This window comes from Mobula birostris, chromosome 16 (genome assembly GCF_030028105.1).
Source record: "Mobula birostris isolate sMobBir1 chromosome 16, sMobBir1.hap1, whole genome shotgun sequence".
NCBI lineage: Eukaryota > Metazoa > Chordata > Chondrichthyes > Myliobatiformes > Myliobatidae > Mobula > Mobula birostris.
In genome coordinates, this window is record NC_092385.1 from 6,661,907 (window position 1) to 6,689,169 (window position 27,263).

General features: G+C 46.7%; 1 protein-coding gene across 9 annotated transcripts in view; it reads left to right on the forward strand.

The window, feature by feature from the left end:
• LOC140210964 (plexin-A1-like) overlaps window positions 1-27,263 on the forward strand; it is a 464,700-nt gene that overhangs the window by 58,676 nt on the left and 378,761 nt on the right. For all 9 annotated transcript variants that reach the window (XM_072280256.1, XM_072280262.1, XM_072280263.1 and 6 more), the window contains one exon: window positions 25,301-26,592. In XM_072280256.1, the coding sequence (XP_072136357.1) occupies window positions 25,432-26,592 (1,161 nt within the window). In that variant the 5' untranslated portion in view covers window positions 25,301-25,431. The remainder of the gene's footprint in view (window positions 1-25,300; window positions 26,593-27,263) is intronic.

Genomic DNA, 27,263 nt, shown 5'->3' on the forward strand with positions numbered 1-27,263 from the left:
CTCAGCACTACTGCACCCCGCCCCCCCACATGTCTGCGTCATCTGCAAACTTGGCTACAAAGCCAGCAGCACACATCGTATGCACAAGAAATTCTGCAGATGCTAGAAGTCCAAAGCAAGACACACAAAATGCTGGAGGAACTCAGCAGCTCAGGCAGCATCTATGGAAATGAATAGACAGTCTGTGTTCGGGCCGAGACCCTTCTTCAGGACTGGAAAGGAAGGGGGGAGACGCTAGAATAAAAAGGTGGGGGAGGCAAAAGGCCAGAGTGGGGAATAGTGTGTAGAGAAGATACTTCTTCAGCCTGTGACTGTGAGATGCCTACCTTTCATTCTGATTATCTAGTATTGCCCTTTGGTCTTATTGTTAGAAACAGTTAAACCACATAACCTGTGTTTGTGCATGGCCTTTACCTAATTGACAGTCTGAGGGTGCCTCACAAGGCCCACACCACGGGGTGGGGTGGGGTGGGGAGGGAGGGGGGATGGGGACAAGCAAGAATAAATATGATGCATTGTTGGAAAGCAGGTTGCAGTTAGATTAGATTATAAGGACACTCAGTCCTCATTTATTGTCATTTAGAAATGCATGCAGTAAAAAATGATACTATGTTCCTCCAGTATGATATCACAGAAACACAAGACAGACCAAGGCTAAGACTGACAAAAACCACATACTGTAATTATAACATATAGTTACAACAGTGCAAAGCAATACCGTAATTTGATAAAGAGCAGACCATGGGCACGGTTCAGTAACTTGTCTTGCAAAGAAGGGAGAGGGAGGGAATTCCCAAGCTTGGGAAGGAGTGTTGGGAACCAAGGAGGGAGTGTGGTGAGGCGAGAGTTTATTTATTGGAATACAAAATTGAGAACAGGCCCTTCCGGCCCTTTGAGCCGTGCTGTCCCGTAACCTCTGATTTAACCCGAGCCTAGTCACGGGACAGTTCACAGTGACCAATTAACCTACCCACCGGTACGTCTTTGGACTGTGGGCAGAAACCAGAGCATCCGGAGGAAACCCACGTGGTCACAGGGAGAACGTACATACCCTTTACAGACAGCGGCGGGAATTGAACCCGGGTCGTCTGTACTGTAAAGCGTTCTGCTGCCCTTTGATTGTGTATTTAAATATATATACAATAAAAAGTTCACTTTTTTTTCCTTCAGTCTGCTTCCAGTGAATCTGTCAGGAGCTGAACCCAACGCTCAGTGATTTCCTTTATTAAGTATACCGTTAGCACTCTGACAATAAATCATTTGAAGAACACTTGACTCGCTTCCACCAGCACACAGGCATTTTGGCCATGCTTGTGAGTTAATGACAGATCCACTAGTGAAGGCCCTCTTGTTAGCTTGATGTGTATGTCACGCAAAAGCCACAAACATCTATCAATTAGGTCTTAATGCAGTTTGACCTTCTGGTGTTCTCTTTTTTTTCCCTTCACGTTTTGTGGCTGTGTGTTTGTGGAATGAAGTTTTGGTGGTGCTGTAGAGTAGTAGCGGGCACTCTGTCGTCACTGATGACTACGGAGTTTCTCTTGTAAACGCGGGAAGCCTGCTGATGGTGTTAAATGTGAGACTCAACAGATTGTGGTTGCTGCAATCGGGAGCAAGAGGGGGAACTTGGCAGGTCGAGAAGCTCCCGTGTGGGAGGAGAAGGAATTGTCAACATGTTGGGTCAAAGTACATTGTCAACGTAGGTATACAGTACACAACCTTGAGGTTCGTCATTCTTGCAGGCAGGCACAAAACAAAGAAATGCAATAGAACCCACACAAACAAACACTGTCAAACACCCAAAGTGTGAGGAAAAAAGAACAAATCGTGAAAATGATAAAAAGTAAATTTACCACAGAATATTAACTACAGGGTCCACAGGCTGCAGAGTCAGTTCAGCGCTGAGGCGAGTGAAGCTGGTCCAGGAGCCCAATGGCTGCAAGGTAACAACTCTTCCCGAACTTGGCGGTGTGGGACCTAAGACTCCCGCAACTCCTGCCCGGTAACAGCAGCGAGAAGGGGGGGTGGGTAAAGAGACCCGGTCAAAAGCTGGCAGACAATGCAGAGCACCTGTTCGCTTTCCGCTGTCATCCTCGACAATGTTAACCTCGTTCCACGCTTTAATTGGCGCTGAGTAATCCATCACAGATCAGAAGGATATCCAGAAGCAACCGTGCAAGGAATGGAACAGCATTAAATGGGGGGCCGGCGCGTGCGTGAAGCTGGGGAAAAGAGGCAGCAGAGCAACATGGTGATTAGCACAACGCTATTACAGTGCTAGCAACCTGGGTTCGATTCCCGTTGCTATCTGTTTGTACATTCACCCCATTAATACGTGGGCTCCCTTCCCCCTCCCCACTGAATGCAAGCAAGACCTAAGACCCTCCATAATTCCAGATTCAAAGTGTGTATGCAATATACAACTCTGAGATTCATCTTCCCCCAGATAGCCACGAAAAAAGAATCATGGAACCCGTTCAAAGAAAATTATCCAACCATCGACAGACGCAAAAAAAAACAACAAATTGCATAAATGGCAAGAAACGAGCAAAAAAACGTGACGTAAAGGGAAGCCAGATGAAGAGGGGGTAGGGCAGATTCGGATTCAGATTTCCTTCTCTCTCTCAGACATACGAGAGCTCAGACCTCAGTGCAGCAAATAGGAATTAACGTGGAGTGGCATGGTAGCGTAATATGTTACAGTGCCAGCAACCCGGTTCAAATCCTCCGCTGTCTGAGGAGTCTGTATGTGTTCCCACCCCCGTGATTGCCTGGGTTTCTCCGGGTGTTCCCGTTTTCCTCCCGCAGTCCAAGGGTGTACGGTCAGGAGGGTAATTGGTCACGTGGATGTAATCGGGCGGCACGAGCACTTACTGTCAGTCTGTTCGAGGAAGTTACTGTGTTGCATCTCTAAAGACTTTTTTTTGCAAAGTAGGGCAATTAGGGGTTCTGGGGAAAAGGCAGGTAGGTGGAGGTGAGTCCACGGCCAGATCAGCCATGATCTTACTGAATGGCGGAGCAGGCTTGACTGGCCAGATGGCCAACTCCTGCTCCTATTTCTTATGTTCTTATGTCAATAAAACCAGCACATGCTGGAGACGGTATCTGCGGAAAGAAAAGCAGTTAATGTTTCAGGTCTGGGACCATTTGTCCGAGTGGGGTGGGAGAAAGCATGATGGTTTTTCAGTTGCAGAGAAGGTGAGGGGCGGATGAGTAGGAGCAAAGTAATATCTCTGGTAGGACAAGACCAAGGTTGCCGTGGTGAGTGAGAGGCGGGGGATGTATCAGAATTGTCAAATGCCCAGCAGACTAAGTTGTGCAAGTGGAAAGAGGAACCAAGCCAACTGGAAGAGGCATAATTGTACAGCACAGAAACAGGCCTTTTGGCCCATCATACCTGTGCTTGACTGTGAAAGCCTAGGGGTTAGGGGGAGTGTGGCATGATAGTGTAGTGGCTAGCACAGCGCTTTACAGTACAGGTGACCCAGGTTCAATTCCCACTGCTGACTGTAAGGAGTTTGTACGTTCTCTCCGTGACTCTGCGTGTTTCCACCCACAGTCTAAAAATGTACCGGTTGGTAGGTTAATTGGTCATTGTAATAATTATAATTTGGTGAGAGTTAAATCGGGGGTTGCTGTGCAGTACTTCTGTTCTGTATCTCAATAAATAAATCTAATGCCTAAATGGCTATGTTTCTAGGAGTGAGCATCACTAACAACCTGTTCTGATCCAGGTAGATTCAGCTACTTCTGATAGAGGTACACAAAATTATGAGGGGTATATAGATAGGGTAAATGTAAGCTGGCTTTTTCCACTGAGGTTGGGGGAGACTGGGTCTGGAGGTCATGCGTTGAGGGTAAAGTGTGTTCTATTTAAAGGGAACCCGAGGGAGAACTTCACTCGGAGGGTGGTGAGAGTGTGGAACGAGTTGCCGGCGGACATAGTGGATATGGGTTCGATTGCAACATTGAGAAGTTTGGATAAGTACGTGGATGGGAGGAGTATGGTTCGGGTTTGGGTTGATGGGAGCTAGGCAGAATAACAGTTTGGCACAGAACAGATGGGCTGAAAGGCCTGTTTGTACTATTGTAGATGGCAGACCAGGAGCCTCTCATTTCCTTGGGATGCTAAAAAAATTTGGCATATTCCAATTTGACCCTCCTCAATTTTTATCAACGCACCGTAGGAAGAAGATGGCACCAGTGGACAACGAGACCAAGGGCAGCATCCTCCAAGTGGTTCACAAAACTGCTTCTTCAACTTCTTTTATGTTTTTTTCTTTCAAAAGTGGTTCTGCTACTGTTGGGACCTGTGATGGACATTTTGGTGGTGTGTTTTCAGGCCGATTGAGCGAACTTGCGCTTTGCTGTCTCTGAGGGGGATCTGTGAGGCGTGTGGCCTCAAGGCCAAGAATCCTCGAGAGGTGGCAAGAGCCAGTGATTGACTCTATTTCTCACTGATCTTGCTGATTAAAGCACTGAGGAAGGTAGAAATCATCGAGGTGAGTGTGGAAGGGAAGCGGGTGTTCAGTGCTGTCTACCAGCCTCTTGCTTACTGCTGTCGGAGGAAGGTGTCTGCGTATAACGGTCTTGTTCACTACTCCTGGAGGATGGTCTCTTCGTTCAAATGGTTTCTCTCTTCCTTGAAGCTGTCGGAGGACAGTGGCGGAGTCCTGGGTCGTGGACAAGGTTTAATCGATCGAAACAGATTGCGGATTGAACTCTTGTTCACGTTATGATGTGTTGTGGTTTCTGGCCGTTCCTTTTATTGTTGCTATTTTAGGCGTCTTTGAATTGGGTGGGCTGCAGGCAATGAACACTGAGATGAATGTGCCTGGACTCTTTCGATTTTGTGTTTTATATTCTGTGTTTATCTTTTTTTTGCTGTTTGCATGATTTGTTTTTTTTTGCGTGTGGGTAGGAGTATTTGATGTTTTTCTTTGAATGGGTTCAATGGTTATCTTTACCTCGTGGCTGTCTATGGGGAAGATGAACCTCAGGGTTGTATACTGCATGCATATTTTGATAATACAGTATATATATTATTGAATTTTTGAAGCATCTTATCCAGATGCATCATGCTGAGGACAATTTAGTGGTTGTTTCATCTTGATCAGCATGGACTGACTAATTGGGTACACTGCAGCAGACATCAGGGTGGAACCAGCATCTCTGCTGTGCACAGTTCTGCCACCTGCTGCCCTGGGTCTAGGTATCCTTGTCTGGTCTGAGCCCATACGTGACACCTTTCCAGAAAGACAATGCGTCACTCTTGTGCTTGGAAGTGGCACAGCAAACCCAGTAGGCTGTGTCCGTCAGAGAGTTTGAATGAATTCTGAATGGAAGATTGAAGGAATTTGTAGAAGGGTTTCGACTTTTATGTTACTGCGTAGGCTAATTAAAATGGCTTCTTTGTTATGTTGTACTTGGGAATGTTTCTTTGTTATGTTAAACGCTGAGAAAGTTCTTGCGCTAGCAGCTTGTTTTGGGTTAGACTGTGATAAGAAGATGTTACGAACCTATTGGGATAGTTGTTATGTTTTTGGTGTATCTGAAGATATTGTATGTGCGGGGTTTTGGGGCAGAAGGCGGGGGAGAGAGAGAGAGACAGAGGATGGACCAGGTGCTGTGAGCCTGCTAACGGGGTCGGACCCCGAGCGGGGTGTTCGGCGAGGAGAGGAGACGGAGACGGACTCGTGTGGAGCGTCTGGTCGACCACCGTTGTTGGTCCCAGGCAGCCGGTCAAGGTGGTCCGAGGGGTCGCAGGGTGAAGAAGAAGGGTCCTGAGCTCCAACTGTTTTTGCACAAAGAGACTGAACTTCGATAAGTGTGGCACCTTTTATTTTCCTTTTATATTTTATTCTCTATTAATTAGATAGTTCCAGTAATATCTATAAACTGTAAGTCATTTAATCGTATCTGGTATATTGTCTGTTATTTGGGTGGGGTGGGGTACATCACACAGCATCCACACAAACTATTTATCCAGTTTGGCGGGGCCGAGGCTGTTTCCCTAGACGACAGTGAGCTGAGCGACCCTGAGGTTGGCCAGGAGGGCTACAGATGTATTGGTTGATTATTGTCACGTACTAAGATAAAGTGCAAAGCCTGTGTTGCAGACTGTTTACTACAGATCAGATCATTACGCAGTGCATTGTAGAACTTCTGTAGATGCACAGTGGAGAATATCCTAATTTGTTGCGTCATGGCCTGCTATGGGAACACCAATGCCCGGGAATGGAAAAAGCTTCAGAAAGTGATGGATACAGCCCAGTCCGTCACAGGCAAAGCCTAACACTGAGCACAGCTATGAGGAGCGCAGAAGCAAGAAAGCAGCATCCATCATTGAGGACCCCCACCATCCAGGCCATGCTCTTCTCTACAAAGACGTGGCTCCCACACCACCAGGGTCAGGACAGTTATTACCCCTTCTCACCCCAATTCTGAACTGATTCCACAACCTGCAGGCTCACTTTCATGGACTGTACAACTAATGTTCTTACCATTATTTATTATTATCTTTAATTTGCACAATTTGACTTTTGCACATTGGTTGTTTATCATTTTATGTATATCTTTTCATAAATTCTATTGTATTTATTTTATTTCCTGTAAATGCCCGCTAGAAATTGAATCTCAAGGTAGTATATGGTAACATGTACATAGTTTGTTAATAAATTTTACTTTGAATATGGTAAAATAATAACAATGCTGATTAAAGTGTAAAAATGACCGAAAGAGAGCAGTGCGTGTAAATGATAAACTGCAAGATCATAATGAGGCCGTGAGGCCAAGAGTCTGTCTTGCTGTACAAGAAGTTTGTTTAAGATTCTGGGAACAGCGGGAACAGAGGGGCGGAAGCTGTCCCTGAGCCCGGTGGTACGTGCTTTCAGGCTTTTGTCTCTGCTGCCCAATGGGAGAGGGGATGCCCAGGGTGAGTGAGGCCTTTGCTGTACAGACAGGAGTCCACGGAGGGGAGGCTGGTTGCTGTGATGTGCTCTGTGTCCACAACTCTGTGGTTTCTTGCAGTCACACGCACAGTGGTTGCCATACCAAGCCGTTATGCACCCAGGCAGAACGCTTCCTTTGGTGATTGGTTTATTGTTGTCTCATGTACTGAGGTGCAGTGGAAAGTGTTTGTTCTGCATGTCGTCCCAATAGATCATTCCATTCATTAGAACACTGGTCATCTTTGTCAGCATCATCATTATTACGTGCCATGTCGTATGATGGTCTTTCTGTGACCATGATTGCTCTTGGCAAATTTTTCGGCAGAAGTGTTTTGCCATTGCCTTCTCCCGGGCAGTGTCTTTACAAGACGGGTGACCCCAGCCATTATCAATATTCTACAGAGATTGTCTGCCTGGCGTCCATGGCTGCATAACCAGGACTTGTGATGTGATCCAGCTGCTCATACGACCATCTCATATGACCTACTCCCACGGCTTCACGTGACCCTAATTTTTTTGGGAGTGGGGCTAAGCAGGTGCTACACCTTGCTTAAGGGTGACCCACAGGCCAGTGGAGGGAAGGAGCACCTTGCAATTTCCTTGGTAGAGACCTGTCTCCACCCCGCCTCCCAAATCGAAGTACAGAAGGAAAATGGGTCAATGCAGAACCTGGAGCAACAGCAACTTGCAGGAAGAGCTCAGCAGGTCGATCGGCATCTGTGGGGTGGATGGTGGTAGTAATCGTCAACATTTTTGCTTAAAAGTCCTGCATCAGAGTTGTTCCCCCTTCCTCCTCAGTCCTGATGAAGGGTCTAGGCCCGAAACATTGACTGTCTATTCATTTTGATCGATGCTGCCTGGCCTGCTGAGATCCTCCACCGTTTTGTGTGTGTTGCTGTGGAATAGTGTTAAAGGTACAGAGGAAGTGTAGTCAGCATGGTAATGTAGTGGTCAGCGCAGCACTTTGCAGTGGTGGCTGTAGGATGGGGGTTCGGTTTTTTTCTCTCCCCCCACCCCCCGACTTCCCGCTGTCTGCAAGGAGTTTGTACGTTCTCGCCTTGACCATGTGGGTTTCTTCTGGGACGGTTATGGTAATGAGTTATGGGCATTCTATTTTGGTGCCAGTAGTATGGCAAGGGCTGCCCAGCACGATCCTCACTGATCTGACTTAACACAATGAACTTCACTCTGCCAATCTGTACATATGACAAATAAAGCTAATCTCTCCCCTCTCCCCAATCTCTGGATTGAGGTAGACGAAGTGCAAGGGCCTCGGGAAAGGGTAGATGGAGACATTGAAAGATTTATCCTTAAAGTATAAGAGATCCGTTCAACAGGCAGGGCCCAACCTGAGGTCGAATTAAGTGAGCCCAACATTTTATACAGTGGAAGGGGCAGGAGAAGGCCCTGCACTAAGATTTTGACAGACTTAAACAGGGATATCAGCTCAGCAGTGTATAGGAGTGCGACCAAAATAGAGCGGCACCAGAGTATAACAGTTAGCGTAGCACTGTTGCAGTGCCAGACCCGGGTTCAATTCCCACCTCTGACTGTAAGGAGTTTGTACGTTCTCCCCATGACTGTGTGTGTTTCCTCTGGGTGCTCCGGTTTCCTCCTACATTCCAAATATGTGCAGATTATTGAGTCAATTGGTTACGTAGGTGTAACTGAGTGGTGCAGGCTTGTTGGGGAATAGAAGAAGAGGGGCGGGGGGGGTGAGAATTTTTTTTTGATCAGAAAGAGAAATTGATATTCATGCCATCAGGTTGGAGGCTACCCAGACAGAATATAAGGTGTTGTTCCTCCAACCTGAGGCTAGCCTCATCGTGGCCAAGAAAGAAGGCCATGCACCAATGTGCCGGAGGGAGAATGGGGGTCAAATTATGCTGATAACACTTGTATTAACAGTCTAAAATAGGGTTAAGCTATAGGACAGATAAAAGGGCATTAAGGGCTATTGAAGGAAGAGAAAAAGTTTGAGAAAGGGGTTGTTAGAGATTCTTCTTCTTAAGCCCCTCACCTCTGTTGGGGTGTAGGCTGCTGATAGCCGCTCGCCGAGGTCCTCTATCTTGGGCCAATCGAAGGTCAATCGGCCCTGTGGCTTCTGCTTTCACGACATGACTTCATACATCCTGTAAGCGAAGATCCTTCCTGTCCCTGGGATGAGGTCTTTGAAGCTTCTGTTGGTGTTTCTGTAGCTCTGTGTTTTTACGGAATGGTTTGCCGCTGGGCTTGGGACCGCCCATGGCAGATTTTAATTATGGTAATGTCAGAGTCAGCAAGACATAAACGTGAGGTACTGTTTCAGTTTTATAAATCTCAGGATAGACCCCACTTGGAATATTGTGTTCAGTTCTCGTCACCTCATAGGAAGGATGTGGAAGCTTTAGAGAGGGTGCACATTTACCAGGTTGCTGTCTGGACTAGAGAGCATGTCTTATGAAGAAAGGCTGAGTGAGCGTAGGGCTTTTCTCTTTGGAGTGAAGGAGGATGAGAGGGGGCTTGAGAAAGGTGTAAAAAATAAAGAGGCATAGATCGAGTGGTTAGCCAATGCCTTTTACTCAGGGCAGAAATTGCTAATATAGGGGACACACATAAAAGTTGCTGGTGATCGCAGCAGGCCAGGCAGCATCTCTATGGCCTGCTGCATTCACCAGCAACTTTTATGTGTGTTGCTTGAATTTCCAGCATCTGCGGAATTCCTGTTGTTTGCTAATACAGGGGGATGTAAATTCAAGGTGGTTGGAGGAAAGTATAAGGGGGATGTCAGATGCAAGTTGCTTTTACACAGTGGTGGGTGTGCACAAGGGCAGTGGTAGAGGCAGATACACTGGGGACATTTAAGAAGCTCTTAGATAGGAATATGGATAAATTTGTGCTGATGTTGGAGAGGGTACAGAGCAGATTCACTAGAATGATTCCGGGAATGAGAGGGTTAACATATGAGGAACGTTTGTCCGCTCTTGGACTGTACTCCTTGGAGTTTAGAAGAATGAGGGGGGACCTCATAGAAACATTTTGAATGTTGAAAGGCATGGACAGAGTGGATGTGGCAAAGTTGTTGCCCATGGTGGGGGAGTCTAGTACGAGAGGGCATGATGTAAGGATTGAAGGGCGCCCATTCAGAACAGAGATGCGAAGAAATTTTTTTTAGCCAGAGGGTGGTGGATCTGTGGAATTTGTTGCCACAGGTGGCAGTGGAGGCCAAGTCATTGCGTATATTTAAGGCAGAGATTGATAAGTATCTGAGTAGCCCGGGCATCAAAGGTTATGGTGAGAAGGCGGGGGAGTGGGACTAAATGGGAGAATGGATCAGCTCATGATAAAATGGTGGAGCAGACAATGGGCCGAATGGCCGACTTCTGCTCCTTTGTCTTACGGTCTAATAACTGAGGCTGCGGCCTGCCCTGGGCTCGGTGTCTGAGGGTTCTGCCATGTTTACTCGCTCTGCGCTGAACTGAGGCTGCAGCCTGCCCTGGGTTTCATATCCATGGACTCACTTACGTTCTGCCTGCCGTTTGCTTGCTTTTATTGTTTGCATGGTTTGATTTTCTTTCCTCCCTGCACATTGGATGTTTGATAGTCTGTTTTTTTAATGAGTTCTTCTTTCGATTTCTTTGCTTTGTGGCTGCCTGTAAGGTTGTATAATATGTATATACGTTGATAATAAATGTACTTTGAACTTTTTGAACTTAGAAGGGCTTTGCAAGATGGAAGCGTTAGTTTGATCTTTAGAGTAGGCTATAATTTCGGCAGAACATTGTGGGCCGAAGGGTCTGTACGGTGCTATTCTATTCTGTATTCGGTGTAACACTTTTGTTGCACTTTGGTGAGGACATCAGTTTTGTAGAGTCGCAGCTGATGTTTTTTAAATTTGATGAGCTGTGCCAACGTGACCGAGTTCTCACTTCCTCGCCTCCAGCACTGGGCACAGCCTGAGGAGGTATTGGTAAAATCAGTGAAAGACAGATATTTATAAATGTGTTGTGCAATTCAGAAACAAATTCTCAAATGCACTTGTTGTGGGAAGCTCCACGAGATGTGATGGTGCAGATGAGGTAGGGTTTGTCTGTTTCCCCTGTCAGCCGGTGGGTTTCTCCAGGAGATCTCCCTGTGTCCCAGTGATGTGAAGGTTGGTTAATTTTCCATTGTAAGTGACCCCTGTTGTAGTCAGCTGGAGAATTGGGGGTGGATTGGGGGTCTGTGGGGGTAGAAAGCACAAGGGTTGGTGACCCCCCCCTCACCCCAGACTGACGAGTCCTGAGGCTGGAGGTTTGTGTGAGTTTGGAGTTTGAGGCCCGAAGTTGAAAGTCCATGATCGGCAAGTCCTGGGGATGATACCGGAGGCTGAGGACTAATTCGGTGATTCTGGAATCTGAGTCCCCTTGGTTGATGTGCCTCGAAGTCGGAGGCCTGATGTCTGTGGTTGTGAGTCTGACTCCAATGTCTGAGGGTTGGAGGACTCAGGAAGCGGCCTGTCCTGGGCTTGAAAGGCCCGTGTTTGGGAGGGTGTGAGGGAGGAAAGGGGATCTGTTTGCTGCTGATTTGTTGCTTGTGTTGTTCTGAACACTGTGGGCCGCTAGAATGAGTAGTGTCACTTGTGGGCTGCCCCCAGCACATGCTTGGATTGTGATGGTTGTTTACACAAACAGTGTACGATCCAGTGTTGTTGATCTCTGTCTGTGAAGACCGAGAAGGGCATCACTTTGACTGGGACACTGTGGAGGTACCGGCGCAGCCCAACACGAAGCAGAAATGAGAATTTTTAGAAGCACGGTTCTCTTCTGGTAACTCTGAAAGCAAACATATTGAAATAGATGCTCTCTGCCAAAGAAAGATGAGCCAATGAACTTCAAAGGTCAGCTGAAGGGGTAGCCAATCAGGACCGAGGCAAGCAAGTGGGGGCTATATAAATGGGAGCCCTCCCAGAGGGAAACACCAACAATTGCGCACCGAGGATGTCACCTCGACTGGTGATGAAACGTCTACAAGGTAATTGCCAAGCTTGGCGAACAGCGCAACATCAAACAAATGACACATTTCACAGTATGTTTTGATGTACCATGTGATAAATAAATTCATCTGCTATTGGGACTGGGTTAGGGAGCATAAGAGGTGGTGGGTAGAAATGAGAACAGGGAGGGAAAGTGACTGATGGAATTGCTGGGACCTAGCATGGACCCAATGGGCTGAAGGGCCTCTGGTGTTTGTTTTTGTTTATTTTCCTATACACCAGGGTACAATGGAATTCCTTGCTCGCATGAAGCTCACAGAGTGAACGATGTGCATGGTAATAATAAATACAACAATAAACAAAGCAACAAGTGCAGAACAGGAAAGTATCGCAGCGCCGGCTGAGGCAACGCATGCCAAAAGAAATGCTGAAGTGACGATAATGGGGGAGGAGGTAGAGTTAAGGGTCGGAGAACGTGACAGCTCCATGGGGAACGGTATGTGAGGGAGGTGGCTTGCTCACACGTTCCAAAAACATATGGGTTAGGGTTCGTAACTTGTGGGCACGCCACGTTGCCCCCGAAGTGCCCAGCACAAACCCTGCTGGTTTAATTTGACACAACTGATGCATTTCACTGTACACATGACAAATTTAATGTGTATCGGATCCATACAAATATATACATAGTACTCTCCTGATGAATGGTCTCGGCCCGAAATATCAACTGTTTATTCTACTCCATAGATGCTGCCTGACCTGCTGAGTTCCTCCAGCATTTTGTGTGTCTTGCTCAAGGAGACATAATCTGTCTCATTGAAGGGCTGCTGCCTCACTGCACCAGAGACTCTGATTCGATCCTGACCTCCGGTGCTCTCTGCATGGAGATTGTTCATTCTCTCTGTGGCTGATAAATTTCTGGGTGGCAAGGTTAGCGTAATGCTATTACAGTGCCAGTCTTAAGATTGGGGTTTAATTCTGACTGCTGTCTAAAAGGAGTTTTTCTCCTGGCATCTTTCCCCTTCCTTTCCAGACCTGAAGAAGAGTCTTGACCTGAAACGCCGGCTGTCTATTCATTTCCGCAGGACCTGCTGAATTCCTCCACCACTTTTTGTGTGTTGCTTTGGGTTTCCAGCATCTGCAGAATTCCTCACTTTTCCCCCAATTCCCTCCCACGTTCCAAAGCTGTACAGGTTAGAGTTAGTGAGCTGTGGGCAAGCGACGATCATGCGAGAAGCATGGCGACACTCGCGGACTGCGCAGCAGGATCCACACTGATTTGATTTGATGCAAAAGATGGCGCCAGTGATCATCGGCGATGTTCTGTGCATCGCTGGAATGTTCCAACAACCAGTGGACTCACTTCCAAGGACTTTTCATCTCATGGTCTCGATATTTATTGCTTATTTATTTATTATTATTATTATCATCATTTTTTTTCTTTCTGTATTTGCACAGTTTGTTGTCTTTTGCACCTTGGCTGACTGCCCAAGTTGTGCGGTCTTTTGTTGACCCTGTTATGGTTATTATTCACTAGATTTGTTGAGTATGCTCATAAGAAAATGAATCTCAGGGTTGTTTATGGTGACGTATACATACTCTGATCATAAAATTTACTTTGAACTTGGAACAATGCGTTTCACGATGCAGGCCAAGTCATTGAGTATTGAATAAGCGGAGGTTGATAGGTTCTTGACTAGACAGGGTGGCAAAGGTTTCAGGGAGAAGGCAGGAGAATGGGGTTGAGAGAGAGAATAAATCAGCCATGGTGGAACGGCGGAGCAGACTCGATGGGCTGAATGGCCTAATTCTGCTCCTATGTCTTGTGGTCTGTTTCACTGTTTTGATGCACTTTCGACAAATAAAGCTGACCTAATGTAGCTAAGTCAGGGTCATAGTGAGATGGCTCTGTCCGAGGCAGTGGGGCTGTTTGGTGTACTGTGGTTGACACGAGGTTAAATACAGCTGGAAGACTACACACAGTTTGGCCATCGCAGGAAGGATGTGAAAACACTTCAGTGGTTGCAGACAAGATGTGCCAGGAGATTGCCAGGGTTAGGGAAGTTTAGTCATTAGGAAAAATTGTCTATGCTGCGCTTGCTTACGTTCGAACGACACAATCTAAAGAGACTAAATGAGGCATGTAAGTATTACTGAGAACCTGGGCTGGGTCACACTTTCTCTTGACAAAGAGGTCAGGAACTGGGGAACCACACATAAAACGCTGGAGGAACTCCACAGGTCAGGCTGCAACTGTGGAGAGGAATAAACAGTCGACATCTCGGCCTGTTAACCGTTCATTTCCCTCCATAGATGCTGCCTAACCTGCTGAGCTGCTCCAGCATTTTGTGTGTTGTTGCTCTGGATTTCCAGCATCTGCAGAATCTCTTGTGTTTATGATAAAATGCCTGTCTGTGTTTCTTTTTCCTTTTCCCATCCACCCCTCCATCCCTCTCCCAGTTCTGATGAAGAGTCTGACCCGAAGTGTTAAGTCTAGTTCTCTTTCCACAGGTATGGCCTGGTTTGTGTTTCTGACATTTTAGAGTTATGCAGCCATAGAGCACAGAAACCGTCCCTTCGGCCCATCTAGTCCATGCCAAACCATTTAAACTGCCTACTCCCATCGACCTGCACCAGCACTATAGCCCTCAAAAACCCCTCCTATCCAAACTTCTCTTAAGTGTTGTGTTACGTAACCGGCAACAGTGAATATCAGTCGAGACAGGTTATATAAAAACAACCAAACGTTTATTAAACACAGATAAACAATAAAAAAAAATGAAAACCTTAACTGGAGGTTAACTGCTATGCAGTCGTTCAACAAATCGTCACTCGGCACTGGTTCTTAAAGCATTAAATGCGAAAACAGTTCTTAAAGCGGTAAAGTCAAATACAGTTCTTAAAATGGTAAATTCGAAAATCCAACAGATTTATAGGTTCAATTGGGAGAGACTTCTCTGGAGAAGGATTTCTTCATAGATGTGACTTTTCTGTTGGTTCTGTCCAAAGGATTCACGATGCAGGAAATAAACCATTTACAACAACTGACATTAAATTGTAAAGAGCACCTTGCATGAAATACCTTCTCTTTTGGCTAGAGTTATCTTTGATACAGGTCGCTACTTCTTCAACGAAGACTCAATAAAGTCTATCCTTTATTAAACTGCCGAACATTTCCGACTTATTTTAATTCTTCATATCCTGTACTTCGATGAAGTCTTCACTCTCCAATACTGCTGGAAAAAGGTGCATCAACACATCTAGCAAAAATTTCCAGTCCAGCCCTATTGTACCTTGCAACAGAACGTAACATTCTGTTCTAAAAATGAAACTGCATCATGAAAACAAATACGCAACAGAAACGGAGGCACACTAACGTTCTAGCTGGAAAACTAAAAACTAACTGCGTCATCTGGGGTCTTCCCTTATATACCCGTGGTGCACATGTCATCACGTGACCTCACATCGGCAGGAAAATTACATCAGGTGACCTCCAAAAGACCATTACATCATTCTCACAAAAAAAAATCACAGAGCTCCTTGAGGTATGTAACAGTTGAAATTGAACCCGCGCCCACCACCTTGTGCTGGCAGCTTGTTTCATGCTCTCAGCACCCTCTAAGTGAAGATGCCCCCCCCACCTCAGGTTCCCCTTAAGCATTTCAGCTTTCATCCCTGACTCTTGACCTCTAATTCTGGGTCTCATTTTCTGTTTTTATATTAGATTTTCAGCACCTGCAGTTCTCTTCTGATTTTCCCCTTCTCTCGTTGGTAATACTGTGCACTCTGAGGTTTAGGAATGCTACTGACCCCCACAGAGGACTGTCAGGTGATTTATAAAAATGCACTATAATTTACTTCTGTCCCTGGTCTCTATTAATAAAACCAAGCCTCCCTGTGCATTTTTAACTGCCTTATCTTGTCGTGCAGCCAAAGATTTGTACGTGAGTAGGAATTTGTATAATTACACGTATGTTAGCACAGCAGTTTTCGTGATAAGAATTCGGAACCCTGGATTAATAATCTGGAGACCGGTTTGAATCCCTCTAGCTGTGCAATTTATTAAACAAACAGGAATAAAATTTATTCAGAGATGCAGCAAGGTATCAGGCCCTTCCAGCTCAAAGAGCCTCTGCCACCCTATTACCCCCATGTGACCAATTAATCTGCTGACAGTACGTCTCTGGAACTTGAGGGAAACTCATGCGGTCACGAGGAGAACGTACAAACTCCTTACAGACAGCGGCAGGACTGAACCTGGATCGCTGGTGCTGTAATGGCGTTGTGCTAAACTCTACTCTTCTGTGATGGGCTGAACCTCCTGACCAACAGTCCATAATCAGTATGGATATGCTTTCTCAACACTGGTTACACACTAGGGGGCCATCTTATTAGGTACCGCCTGTATCTAACAAACTATTATACCCTGAGTGTATCTTCATGGTCTTCTGTTGCCTCAGCCAATCCACTTCAAGCTTCAAGGTATTGTTTGTTCAGAGATGCTCTCCTGCACACCACCTTTGATGCATGGTTATATGAGTTATTGTCAGCTTGAACCAGTCTGGCCATTCTCCTCTAAACTCTCTCATTCACAAGATACTTTCACCTACAAAACTGCTGCTCACTGGATACATTTTTTACACCATTCTCTGTCCAAGTTGCATGCCATCTTGGACAATGTCTCCCATCCACTACATAATGTACTGGGTGGGCACAGGAGTACATTCAGCCAGAGACTCATTCCACTGAGATGCAGCGCAGAGCGTCACAGGAAGTCATTCCTGCCTGTGGCCATCAAACTTTACAACTCCTCCCTTGGAGGGTCAGACGCCCTGAGCCAATAGGCTGGTCCTGGACTTATTTCCTGGCATAATTTACATATTACTATTTAACGATTTATGGTTTTATTACTATTTATTATTTATGGTGCAACTGTAATGAAAACCAATTTCCCCCGGGATCAATAAAGTATGACTATGACTATAAATTCTACTGACTGTTGTATGTAAAAATCCCAAGAGATCAAGAAGTTTCTGAGATACTCAAACCATCCCATCTGGCACCGTCAATCATTCCACTGTCAAGATCACTTGGATCACTTTGTTCGGTCTGAACAACTGCTGAACCTCTTGACCGCGTCTGCATGCTTTAATGCATTGAGTGGCTGCCACACGATTGGGTGATTAGGTCTTTGCATTAATGAGTAGGTGTACAAGTGTATCGAATAAAGTGGCCACTGAGAGTATACACAAGTGGTTCTGCAGATGCCGGCAATTCAGAGTATAACACTCAAAATGCTGGAGGAACTCAGCGGGTCAGGCAGTATTTGTGGAAGGGAATAAAAGGTTGGCATCTCAGGCTGAGAGCATTCATCAGGATTGGAAAGGAAGGGGGAAGAAGACAGAATAAGAAGTTGTGGGGAGGGCGTACAGTACAGTGCAAATGCATTCGGCACATATATCTAGCCGGGGGTCTGGGAATTTTGCACAGAACTGTATTTGTCGATGAGGAGCGGAGAGCGAGTTTGTAAATCTGGCGGGGGCAAAGAATGTTGGGAATAGCGAGGGTGGAGTGCTGCGGGAGGGGTGTGGGACAGAAGGAGTTCCTCAGGTGGGTGGTGGTGTGGGTGCAGACACACCCAGCCCTGAGACACCAGGCAAGGTCATTTGATTCTAAGCAATTGGTTTATTGATCATTACAGAATGTCTCTCTGGTGCTTCCCGCTCCCTCCCCTCTCCCTTCCCCTTTTCCCAATCATGATTCCCCTCTCCCTGCCCCCTTCCTACTCTCAGACCCATATCAGAAATAGGTTTATCTTCACTCATATACGTCATGAAATTAGTTTTTTTTTGCGGCAGCAGTACAATGCGATACATAGAATTACTACAGTACTGTGTGAAATTCTTAACCACCCCGGTCATATATATGTGCCCAAGACATTTCCGCAGTACTGGAATGCTGATGGGTGAGAGGGAAGATGATGAAGTGAAAAGACCCGGATCTGGGCCGTACCCTCCAAATATCCGGACCTGCCTCTCGGTTTTTTTTTTGCACTGCCTTACTTTCCATTTTTCTATTTTCTAGTTCTGATTTATAATTTAAATTTTTAATATTTACTATGTTTTACTATTTTTAATATTTAATATTTGTAATCCAGGGAGCAGGAAGCGCAGAATCAAATATCGCTGTGATGATTGTACGTTCTAGCATCAATTGTTTGGCGACAATAAAGTATAAAGTATAAAGCTGGGTGGTGACAGGTGAGACCGGGGTGGGGAGGGGTGGATGCCAGATGCTTATACATTACTGAATGGCACGGCTCAGGTGCCTCAGCGAACTCAAGAGGTTACAGTGATACTGAGGGTCAAAGTCATGCACAGGAGGCTTGGCAGACAGCCAGATCCTAAAGAATGTGAGTTCAGAGCCGGTAATCCACCGTCTCAATCTTCTCAGCTGCACACCACCAATCTACTGATGAGTGAAATCCTACCTTGCATCCGTCTCCACTGAGGCCCTATAAATAACCTCACTCATTTCCGGTCAAGACAGCAGAAGACAATTGGGCTTGCTCAGGGGAATTCGAGGCAATGTCACGGCAGGGCTCAATAAATATCGAGCCCAGGAATCGCTGCAAAACTCAAGGCGGAATCAAATTCTGCTTGCGCTGCACTGCAACCCACATTTCAGTTTCCCTGGGCTCGTTGAGACGACTTCCAAGAATAGGTAACTTGCGTCTAATTTCAAATGGGAGAACTTGAAACGGCAGCCACTTTGACCCCTCCTGTTGTCAGGAGGATTTGGAGGTTACTCTGATGGGGCACTGGTACAAGCAAAAAAATTCTCAAGTGGGAAATAGCTCAAGGTCTTTTAAAAAAGATGCATGGGAAAGCAGGACTGCAGAAATGCTGCTTCCACAACCTCACTCCTTCCCTACATCCGCATCAAGCAGGATTTCCCAGTGGCTAGCTGTTTAAATTCCATTCCTGTTCCGACATGTTGGTCCATGGCCTCACCTACTGCCACATTTCATCCAGGTAGCCTGCAACCTGACGGCATGAATGTCGATTTCTCTAACGTCTGGTAGTTTCTCCTCCCCTCCGTGACCTCTCTTTTCCCATTCCTCATTCTGGCTCCCCTCGTCCTCCTCCTCACCGGCCTGTTACCTCCCTCCCTCCTCCCCTTTCTCCCGTGGTCCACTCCTTACAGACAGAAATGGGAGTTGAACCCAGGTCACTCGTGCTGCAAAGCGTTACGCTAGCTGCCATGCCCGGCAGCCGCCCCAGAGTGGCGGGTGACTGAACCGGGGTGTCAGGGCCCGCGGTAGAAGCGTGCGTCAGAGCAGCACCCGCAAAACGCTGGAGGAATCAGCAGCTTGGGCAGCACCTATGGAAATGAATAAACAATTTGTGTTTCCGGCCAAGACCCTTCATCAGGACTGGAAAGAAAGTGGGGGGAGGGAACGACTATATGCTAAAAGGAGATAGGACAAACCAGGTGAGGGGGTTTGAAGTGAGAACTGATCGGTGAAAAAGGTGAAGGTGTTTAAGATGCTTTTGGATATGCAGAGAACGGAGGGGTATGGATCATGTGCAGGCGGAAGTGAATTAGTTTAATTTGGTACCATGTTTGGCACAGATATCGTAGGCAGAAGGGTCTGTTCCTGTCTTGTACTGTTCTATAATTAATTAGGTGCAAGAAAATAGGAACTGGAGCTGAAGTTTCAATCACTTTAGCCTAATCTATTGTATCTTGTGGAAGATCTGAGAGAGAGTGATGGACCACACCTTTTGAGAGCCCCCAACTCAACAAAGGGCATGGAGTGACGTTGAGAGGGTGAAAGGTTTAAAGCGGATGTTCGTTTTTTAACAGACGGAGGGTGGTGAGTGCCTGGGGCAGTGGTCTGTACCAGTGTCTGAACATCTTACCCTCCAAATCCTCTTGATACCGGGCCAGTCCAGTAGGGGTCTAAGTGGCTGCGGTTTCAAATCGCCTGTTTGAAATCAGATGCAAGTTACTTATTCTTGGAAGTCGCACGCTCAATGATTCAGGAACGGTTCCCCTTCCCTGGCGCCATCAGGTTTCTGAATAGTCCATGAGCACTGCCTGACTCTTTTTGATTGCTTTTTGCACTACTCATGTAACTTGTACACATGTATTTATTTTGATGTACTGTACTGCTGCCGCAAAACAACACAATCTCACGACATGTGTCAGTGATAGTGATAAACCTGATTCTGCTTCTTGTTCAAGCACATGCGAGAGGGGCATTCACAAAGTTCTCCGATAGGTGCACAAACGTGCAGAGATTAGAAGGATATGGATATTGTGCAAGCAGAAGAGAGTTTAATTGGGCTTGATTATTTAATTACAACACTGTGCAAAAGACTTGGGCGGCCTAGATATATATATATATATCTCTCTCTAAGAATTCTGCACAGCACTGTATGTTGGTTAAAATAGGAAGGTGGTTGGGAAACAGTTAGCTTAGTAGTGTTAAGTGTTTGGATGGTGGGGTGGAGATACGTCCCTACCAAAGGAGGTGAAAGGTGCTCCATCCCTCCGCTAGCCTACAGGTCACCCTTGGGCAAGGTGTAGCACCTGCCTAGCCCCCAATCAGGGCCATAGAAAGCCATGGGGGCAGGTGGTGGATGGTCGTATGAGCAGCTGGTGCAGATCACAAGTCCTGGGTATGTGACCACTGACGCCAGGCAGACAATCTCTGAAGAGTAGTGATAGTGGCTGGGGGTCACCCATTTTGTAAAGACACTGCTCAGAAGAAGGCAGTGGCAAACTAGGTCTGTAGAAAAATTTGCCAAGAACAATCATGGTCAAGGCCATGATCATACAATATGGCACAAAATGATGGTGAGTATTAAGTGTTATTTGGTAACAGGAAAGACAATATACAGTACTGGGGTCTTGAACACTTGCCCAAGACTTTTGTAGAGTATTGTAGTTCGGGACTACATCGTGGGCCGAAGGGCTTGATGCTCTTTCAGGTTTTATGTTCTAAACAGCAGCTTAAACTTTCAGCTTTGCACTGTATGCAGGGCACAGGCCATGCCAGGGGCTCAGAGAGAGGGCAGCACGATAGTGTAGCAGTTAGTGTAAGGCTTAACAGCGCCAGCTGCAGGATCAGGGTTCAATACCTGCTCTTGTCTATAGGGAGTTTGTACCATCTCCCCCCAAGACCGCTGGGTTTCCTCCGGGTGCTCCAGTTTCCTCTGATATTTCGTGGGCGTACAGGTTAGGGTCAGTGAGTTGTGAGCATGCTCTGTTAGCACTGGAGGCATGGTGACATTTGTGGGCCTCCCCCAGTACCATCCTCGCTGATTTGGTTCAAATCAAACAATGCATTCCACTCTTTGTTTCTATGTACATGTGACAAAAAAAAACTTCTTTCTTTGACCCATTTGCTAACGTCCAGTTGCATGTGTTTTTAATACAAAGACTTGCTTTTCAATTCGTCACAAGTCTCCATTCATTTTCTCCACATCGCTGCAAACTCCCCCCTAACCCATATTCAAGCATTTTATCAAAGTTCAAAGTGTATTTTATTATCAAAGTACATGTATGTCAGCATATACGACCCTGAGATTCATTTTCTTGTGGGCATTCTCAATAAATCTATAGACTAGTAACCTTAACAAAATGATTGAAAGACCACTCAACCTGGGTGTTCAGTCATTGTAGAAGATGACAAACTGTGCAAATAGAAAAATGAAATAATGATAATAAATAAATAAGCAGTGTGTATCGAGAACATGAGATAAAGAGTCTTTGAAACTTGAGTCCATAGGTTGTGGGAACAGTTCAGTGATGGGCCAAGTGAAGTTGAATGAAGTTATCCCCTCTGGTTCGAGGGCCTGCTGGTTGAATCTCCCTCTCGAGGAATTACAAACTGACTTGTTGTCATCTGCCCTCTGGTCCTTATGCCATTTATAATAAATCTGGGTGCAAATCTCATTAAAAAAAATTATTGATGAAATAACTCAGAGTGCTAGGTACCTGGGAACGTGTTGCCAGGTGTGGCGGTAGAGGCAAATGCCCTCTAATCCAGGTAGTATTGTGGCGGACCTGAGTAAGGGTGTTGAAGTTTACGTGGGGCAGGCAGGAGATGGAATCGAGAGGGATAATAAATATAGCTGTGGTCAAATGGTAGAGCAGACAGAGCTGAAAGAGTTAATTCGGCTCCAATGTTTTGGACACAATGGTCTAGCCTCTTCTGTACCCTCTCCAAAGCTACCACATCCTTCCTGTAAAGAGGCTACTAGACTGCACAAGCTTTTACATCAATCTCTTTGCCCAATAACAGGACCCAGTCTCTCGCGCTCTTTACATGTCTCTGGCCTGTTGCCCAAGTGGGATACTTGGCTTTGACAACAATACGGAAAATACCAGAGAGAAATCTGACCAGCAGTTTGCTGTTTCTATCGATCAGCTTCCCAATATACAGAATTGATGCATCCATCGGGAAGATTAAGCCAAACATCGGTAGAATAAAGATGAGGGGGAATATCTTTAGCCAGGGTGCGGTGAATCTGTGGAATTCATTGCCACAGACAGCTGTGGAGGCCAAGTCAGTAGGAGTATTTAAAGTAGAGGTTGATACATTTGTGATTAGTCAGGGCATCAAAGGTTATGGGGAGAAGGCAGGAGAATGGGGTTGAGAAGCATAATAAATCAGCTAAGATGGAACGGCAGAGCAGAGGGCCAAATGGTCTAATTTTGCTCCTGTGTCTTATGGCCTTATGATAGTTTGGGGGGTGGGGTTTTTTTGAGATTATTATGTTTCGAAGGAAGGACCACACTAGACCCCAAATCAGTCCTGCTGAACACAGTAACTGTCCGTCTGAGCAACACACAAATAATAGGAACTCAGCAGGGTCTGTGGAGGGGAATAAGGAGTCGACTTCTCAGGCCAAGACCCCTCGTCCCTCCAATGTGCCTTAAACATCTTCCACTGGCATTCTCTCATCTTAAATCAAGGTTCCAAGTAAATTTATTATCAAAGTACATATATGTCACCATATGCAATCCTCAGATTCATTTTCTTGTGGGAATACTTGTGGGAATGAATTCATACTAGAATAATTACCATAATAGAATCGATGGAAGACCGCATCAACTTGGGTGTTCAGCCTGCCTGCAAAAGGCAGTAAACTGTACCAATACAAAAAGAAACAATTGATAATAAATAAATAAGCAATAAATATTGAGAACATGAGATGAAGAGTCCTTGAAAGTGAGTCCATTGGTTTTTAGGCATCCATTAGTCTCATGAGACCATGGATTTGCGCATTGGAAGGTTTCCAAGGCGCAGGGCTGGGCAAGTTTGTATGGAAGACTGGCAGTTGCCCATGCTGCAAGTCTCCCTTCTCCATGCCACCGATGTTGTCCAAGGGAAGGGCATTAGGACCCACACAGCTTGGCACCAGTGTCATTGCAGAGAAATGTGTGGTTAAGTGCCTTGCTCAAGGACACAACATGCTACCTCAGCCAAGGCTCGAACTAGCAACCTTCAAATCACTAGACGACCGCCTTAACCACTTGGCCACACGCCAACACGCATTGGTTGTGAAAACAGTTAAATGATGGGATGGGTGAGGTTATCCCCGCTGGTCCAAGCACCTGATGGTTGAAGGGTAATAACTGTTTCTGAACCTGGTGGTGTGAGTCCTGAGGCACCTGTACCTTGTCCTGATGGTAGCAGTGAGAAGACAGCACGATCTGGAGTGGTGGAGTTCCGTGACGATGGATGGAGTTTTCCTGTCACAGTGCTTCCAATAGATGTGCTGAGTGGTGGGAGGACTTTACCTGTGGACTGCGTTGTTTCCACTACTTTTTGTAGGCTTTTGCTTTCTGTACTAGGCTGTGATGCAGGTAGTCAGTCGGCTCTCCACCACACACCTGCAGAAGTTTGTGAAAGTTTTAGATGTTATGCCGGGCCCCCTGACAAGTGCTCCAAAATTATAACAATGAAGAATTTAATTCATTGGGACGTTATCAAACTTGGACATGAGCATTATTGCTGTTTGTCCTCTGACCAGGAAGATAGCTCACCCATTTCAGAAGGGTCAGCTGTGTTGGTCTAGGATTGGAGTCACCAATGGACGTAGAGAATGTCAGGTCCTACCCCACTGAAGACCTGGATAAACTAGGTGGCACCATATGTTAATTGGACAGGCACATATACCTCAGCTTGGCTAAGGAGTACGAGTCTTATCCATTTCAGCAGAGCCTTCAAGACCCCGCACCCAATCCTGGGAATTTTACATATTGGTTTATGTGGAAAACAGTACAACATGTTTCCCAAGAGCAGAATTCTCAGCCTGGCCTCAGTTAATGGGAGGATTCCATAGAATAACATAGTTTGAGAACACCTGCCTGAGAGGAATGCCGGTGGTTTAATTGAGCTTGCTTTGCCTCTCAATCATTTCTTTTTGGCCTCCCCTAGAAATCTGTGGAGGCTAAATCACTAATTAGATGCAGAGATCGAGAGATTTCCCAATTCCGTAAATAAGTGAGAATATGAGGAGAAGCGCAAACACGAGGAAATCTGCGGATGCTGGAAATTCAAGCAACGCACACAACAAATGCTGGTGAACGCAGCAGGCCAAGCAGCATCTCTAGGAAGAGGTACAGTCGACGTTTCAGGCCGAGACCCTTCGTCAGGTCTCGGCCCGGAACGTCGACTATACCTCTTCCTAGAGATGCTGCCTGGCCTGCTGAGTTCAACAGCATTTTTTATATGAGGGGAAGATGGTGTTTGGGCATTGATTTATCGTGTGTTTCGATGTACATATGACAATTAAAGCTGATCTTTAAATTGGGCTGGTTTAGATGGGAATCGTGGTTACTATGGACCATTTGGGCCAAAGGGCGTGTCCTGTGCTGTGTGACTCCATGAGCCATTAGGGTGCCTCCATTAGATTGATGGTTTGGAACAAGTTTCATGAAACTGAAGACCTTCTTAATATTCATATTACAGTACTTTTGTACTGTAGGAGGCTATTTGGCCCACCAAGTCCATGTCAGCACTTGGATCAACCCTAGTTAAAGTTAAAGTCTGTCCTGAGCCTTATAGGCTCATCAGGCCAGTGCTTATGCCAGTTTCCGTGGCGCGAAGCAACTGAGAGTACGCGACTCCCCCCCCCCCCCCCCCCGGATAGGACGCCTGTCTATCGCGAGGTTGGATCAACCCTACTTCTCCCCTTATTCGCTCTCGCAGGCACTCGTTATTATCCATCCCACTCCCTTCAGCAGCTGCCCCAACACTGAAGGTAGTTTATACTGACTGATCGACCCACTTCAGGAGTGCTGGAGGGGCTGTAGTGATGGGAGGGCGTACAAGCTCCACGTGGACAGCGGTTTTAATGAAGTTCTCCTTCTCTTGCAGCGTCCGCCACCTCTCCGGCCGGGAGGATGACATAGGCGAGGGGGCTTTCCCGAGCAAGTGGTCTCGCAGGGTCTACTACGTCCGAGTGGCGGCAGGAGGCGGGAGAGAGAGAGACGGCGCCGGGGAGCGGGATGGCGGAGCGGTGGACTGGCTATCTGTGGGCCTTCCACCTGGTATCCCACCTGGTCCTTGTTGCCCCGGCAACCGGGGCCCGCCCGCCTTTCAGGACCTTCGGAGCCTCCGATTCCAGCCTGACCCACCTCGCGGTCCACCAGGGGACGGGGGTGGTCTACGTGGGGGCTGTGGACAGGATCTATAAGTTGGCGGGCAACCTGACCTTGCTGCGCTCCCACGTTACGGGTCCCGTGGAGGACAATGTGCGCTGCTACCCGCCGCCCAGCGTGCAATCCTGCCCCCATCCGCTGTCCCTCACCCGCAACGTCAACAAGCTCCTGCTCATAGACTACGCCCAGAACCGCCTCATCGCCTGTGGGAGCACCTTCCAGGGCATCTGCCAGTTCCTGCGGCTGGATGACCTCTTCAAGTTGGGGGAGCCCCACCACCGGAAGGAGCACTACCTGTCTAGCGTTAGTGAGGCGGCTACCATGTCTGGTGTAATCATCTCCGGCCCCAACAGCACCAACAACAAACTCTTCATTGGCACGCCTATCGATGGCAAGTCGGAGTACTTCCCTACCCTCTCCAGCCGGAAGCTGATGGTCAATGAGGAGAACGCGGAGATGTTTGGCTTTGTCTACCAGGATGAGTTTGTGTCCTCACAGCTGAAGATCCCATCGGACACGCTGTCCAAGTTCCCGGCCTTTGATATCTACTACATCTACAGCTTCAGCAGCGAGCAGTTCGTCTACTACCTGACCCTTCAACTCGACACCCAGCTAACGTCGCCGGATTCCAGTGGCGAGCAGTTCTTCACCTCGAAGATCGTCCGGCTGTGCGTGGGCGACCCCAAGTTCTACTCCTACGTCGAGTTTCCCATTGGCTGCCTGAAGGATGGCGTGGAGTATCGGCTCATTCAGGATGCCTACCTGTCCAAACCGGGCAAGTACCTGGCTCGCTCCCTGAAGATCTCTGAAAAGGAGGACATCCTCTTCACCGTCTTCTCCCAGGGGCAGAAGAACCGGATGAAGCCGCCCAAGGAGTCAGCCCTCTGCTTGTTCACGTTGAGGAAGATTAAGGAGAAGATTAAGGACAGGATCCAGTCCTGCTACAGGGGGGAAGGGAAGCTCTCGTTGCCCTGGCTACTCAACAAGGAACTGGCCTGCATAAATTCCGTGAGTACCAGACTTGATTACTTTCCAAATTCCGCATGGGTTTCATCTAGTTGCTCCAAGTTCTGTAAAGCCTTGGGTAGGTAGGTGAAATAGCAGTGGATTCAGTTATTATTATTCTATGTACTGAGGTACAGTGGAAAACTTCATTTGAATTCGCCACAATTAAGTTGACAATAGTTAAGTTGGACGGCAGGGGTCTTGGAGGAATCAACATTGGCTATAAGATATGGAAATCAGATTAGGCCATTCATCCAGTTGAGCGTGATTGAATGGTAAAACAAAGTCGCAGAGAAATACAGAAAATAAACAGGCCCTTCAGCCTATCTATTCTGTGCTGAGCTGTTATTCTGTCTAGCCCCATCGACCCACACCTGCAGCTTAGCCCTCCCTATCCTTCCCTTTGATGTCCGTACAAACTTCTCCTCGTTGTTGCAATTGAACCCACATCTACCACTTCCACTGGCAGCTCGTTCCACACTCTCACCACCTGCCTCAGGTTCCACTTTCACCCTTAACCTATGACCTGTAGTTGTTGTCTCAGCCACCCTCAGGGAGAAAGTCTGCTTGTACTCCTCATGAACCATCTGACACGTTGATCTTTTTTTAAACCCGCTTCTCCTGCCTTCTCCCCTATAACCTTTAACACCCTTAACAATCAAGAACTTATCAAT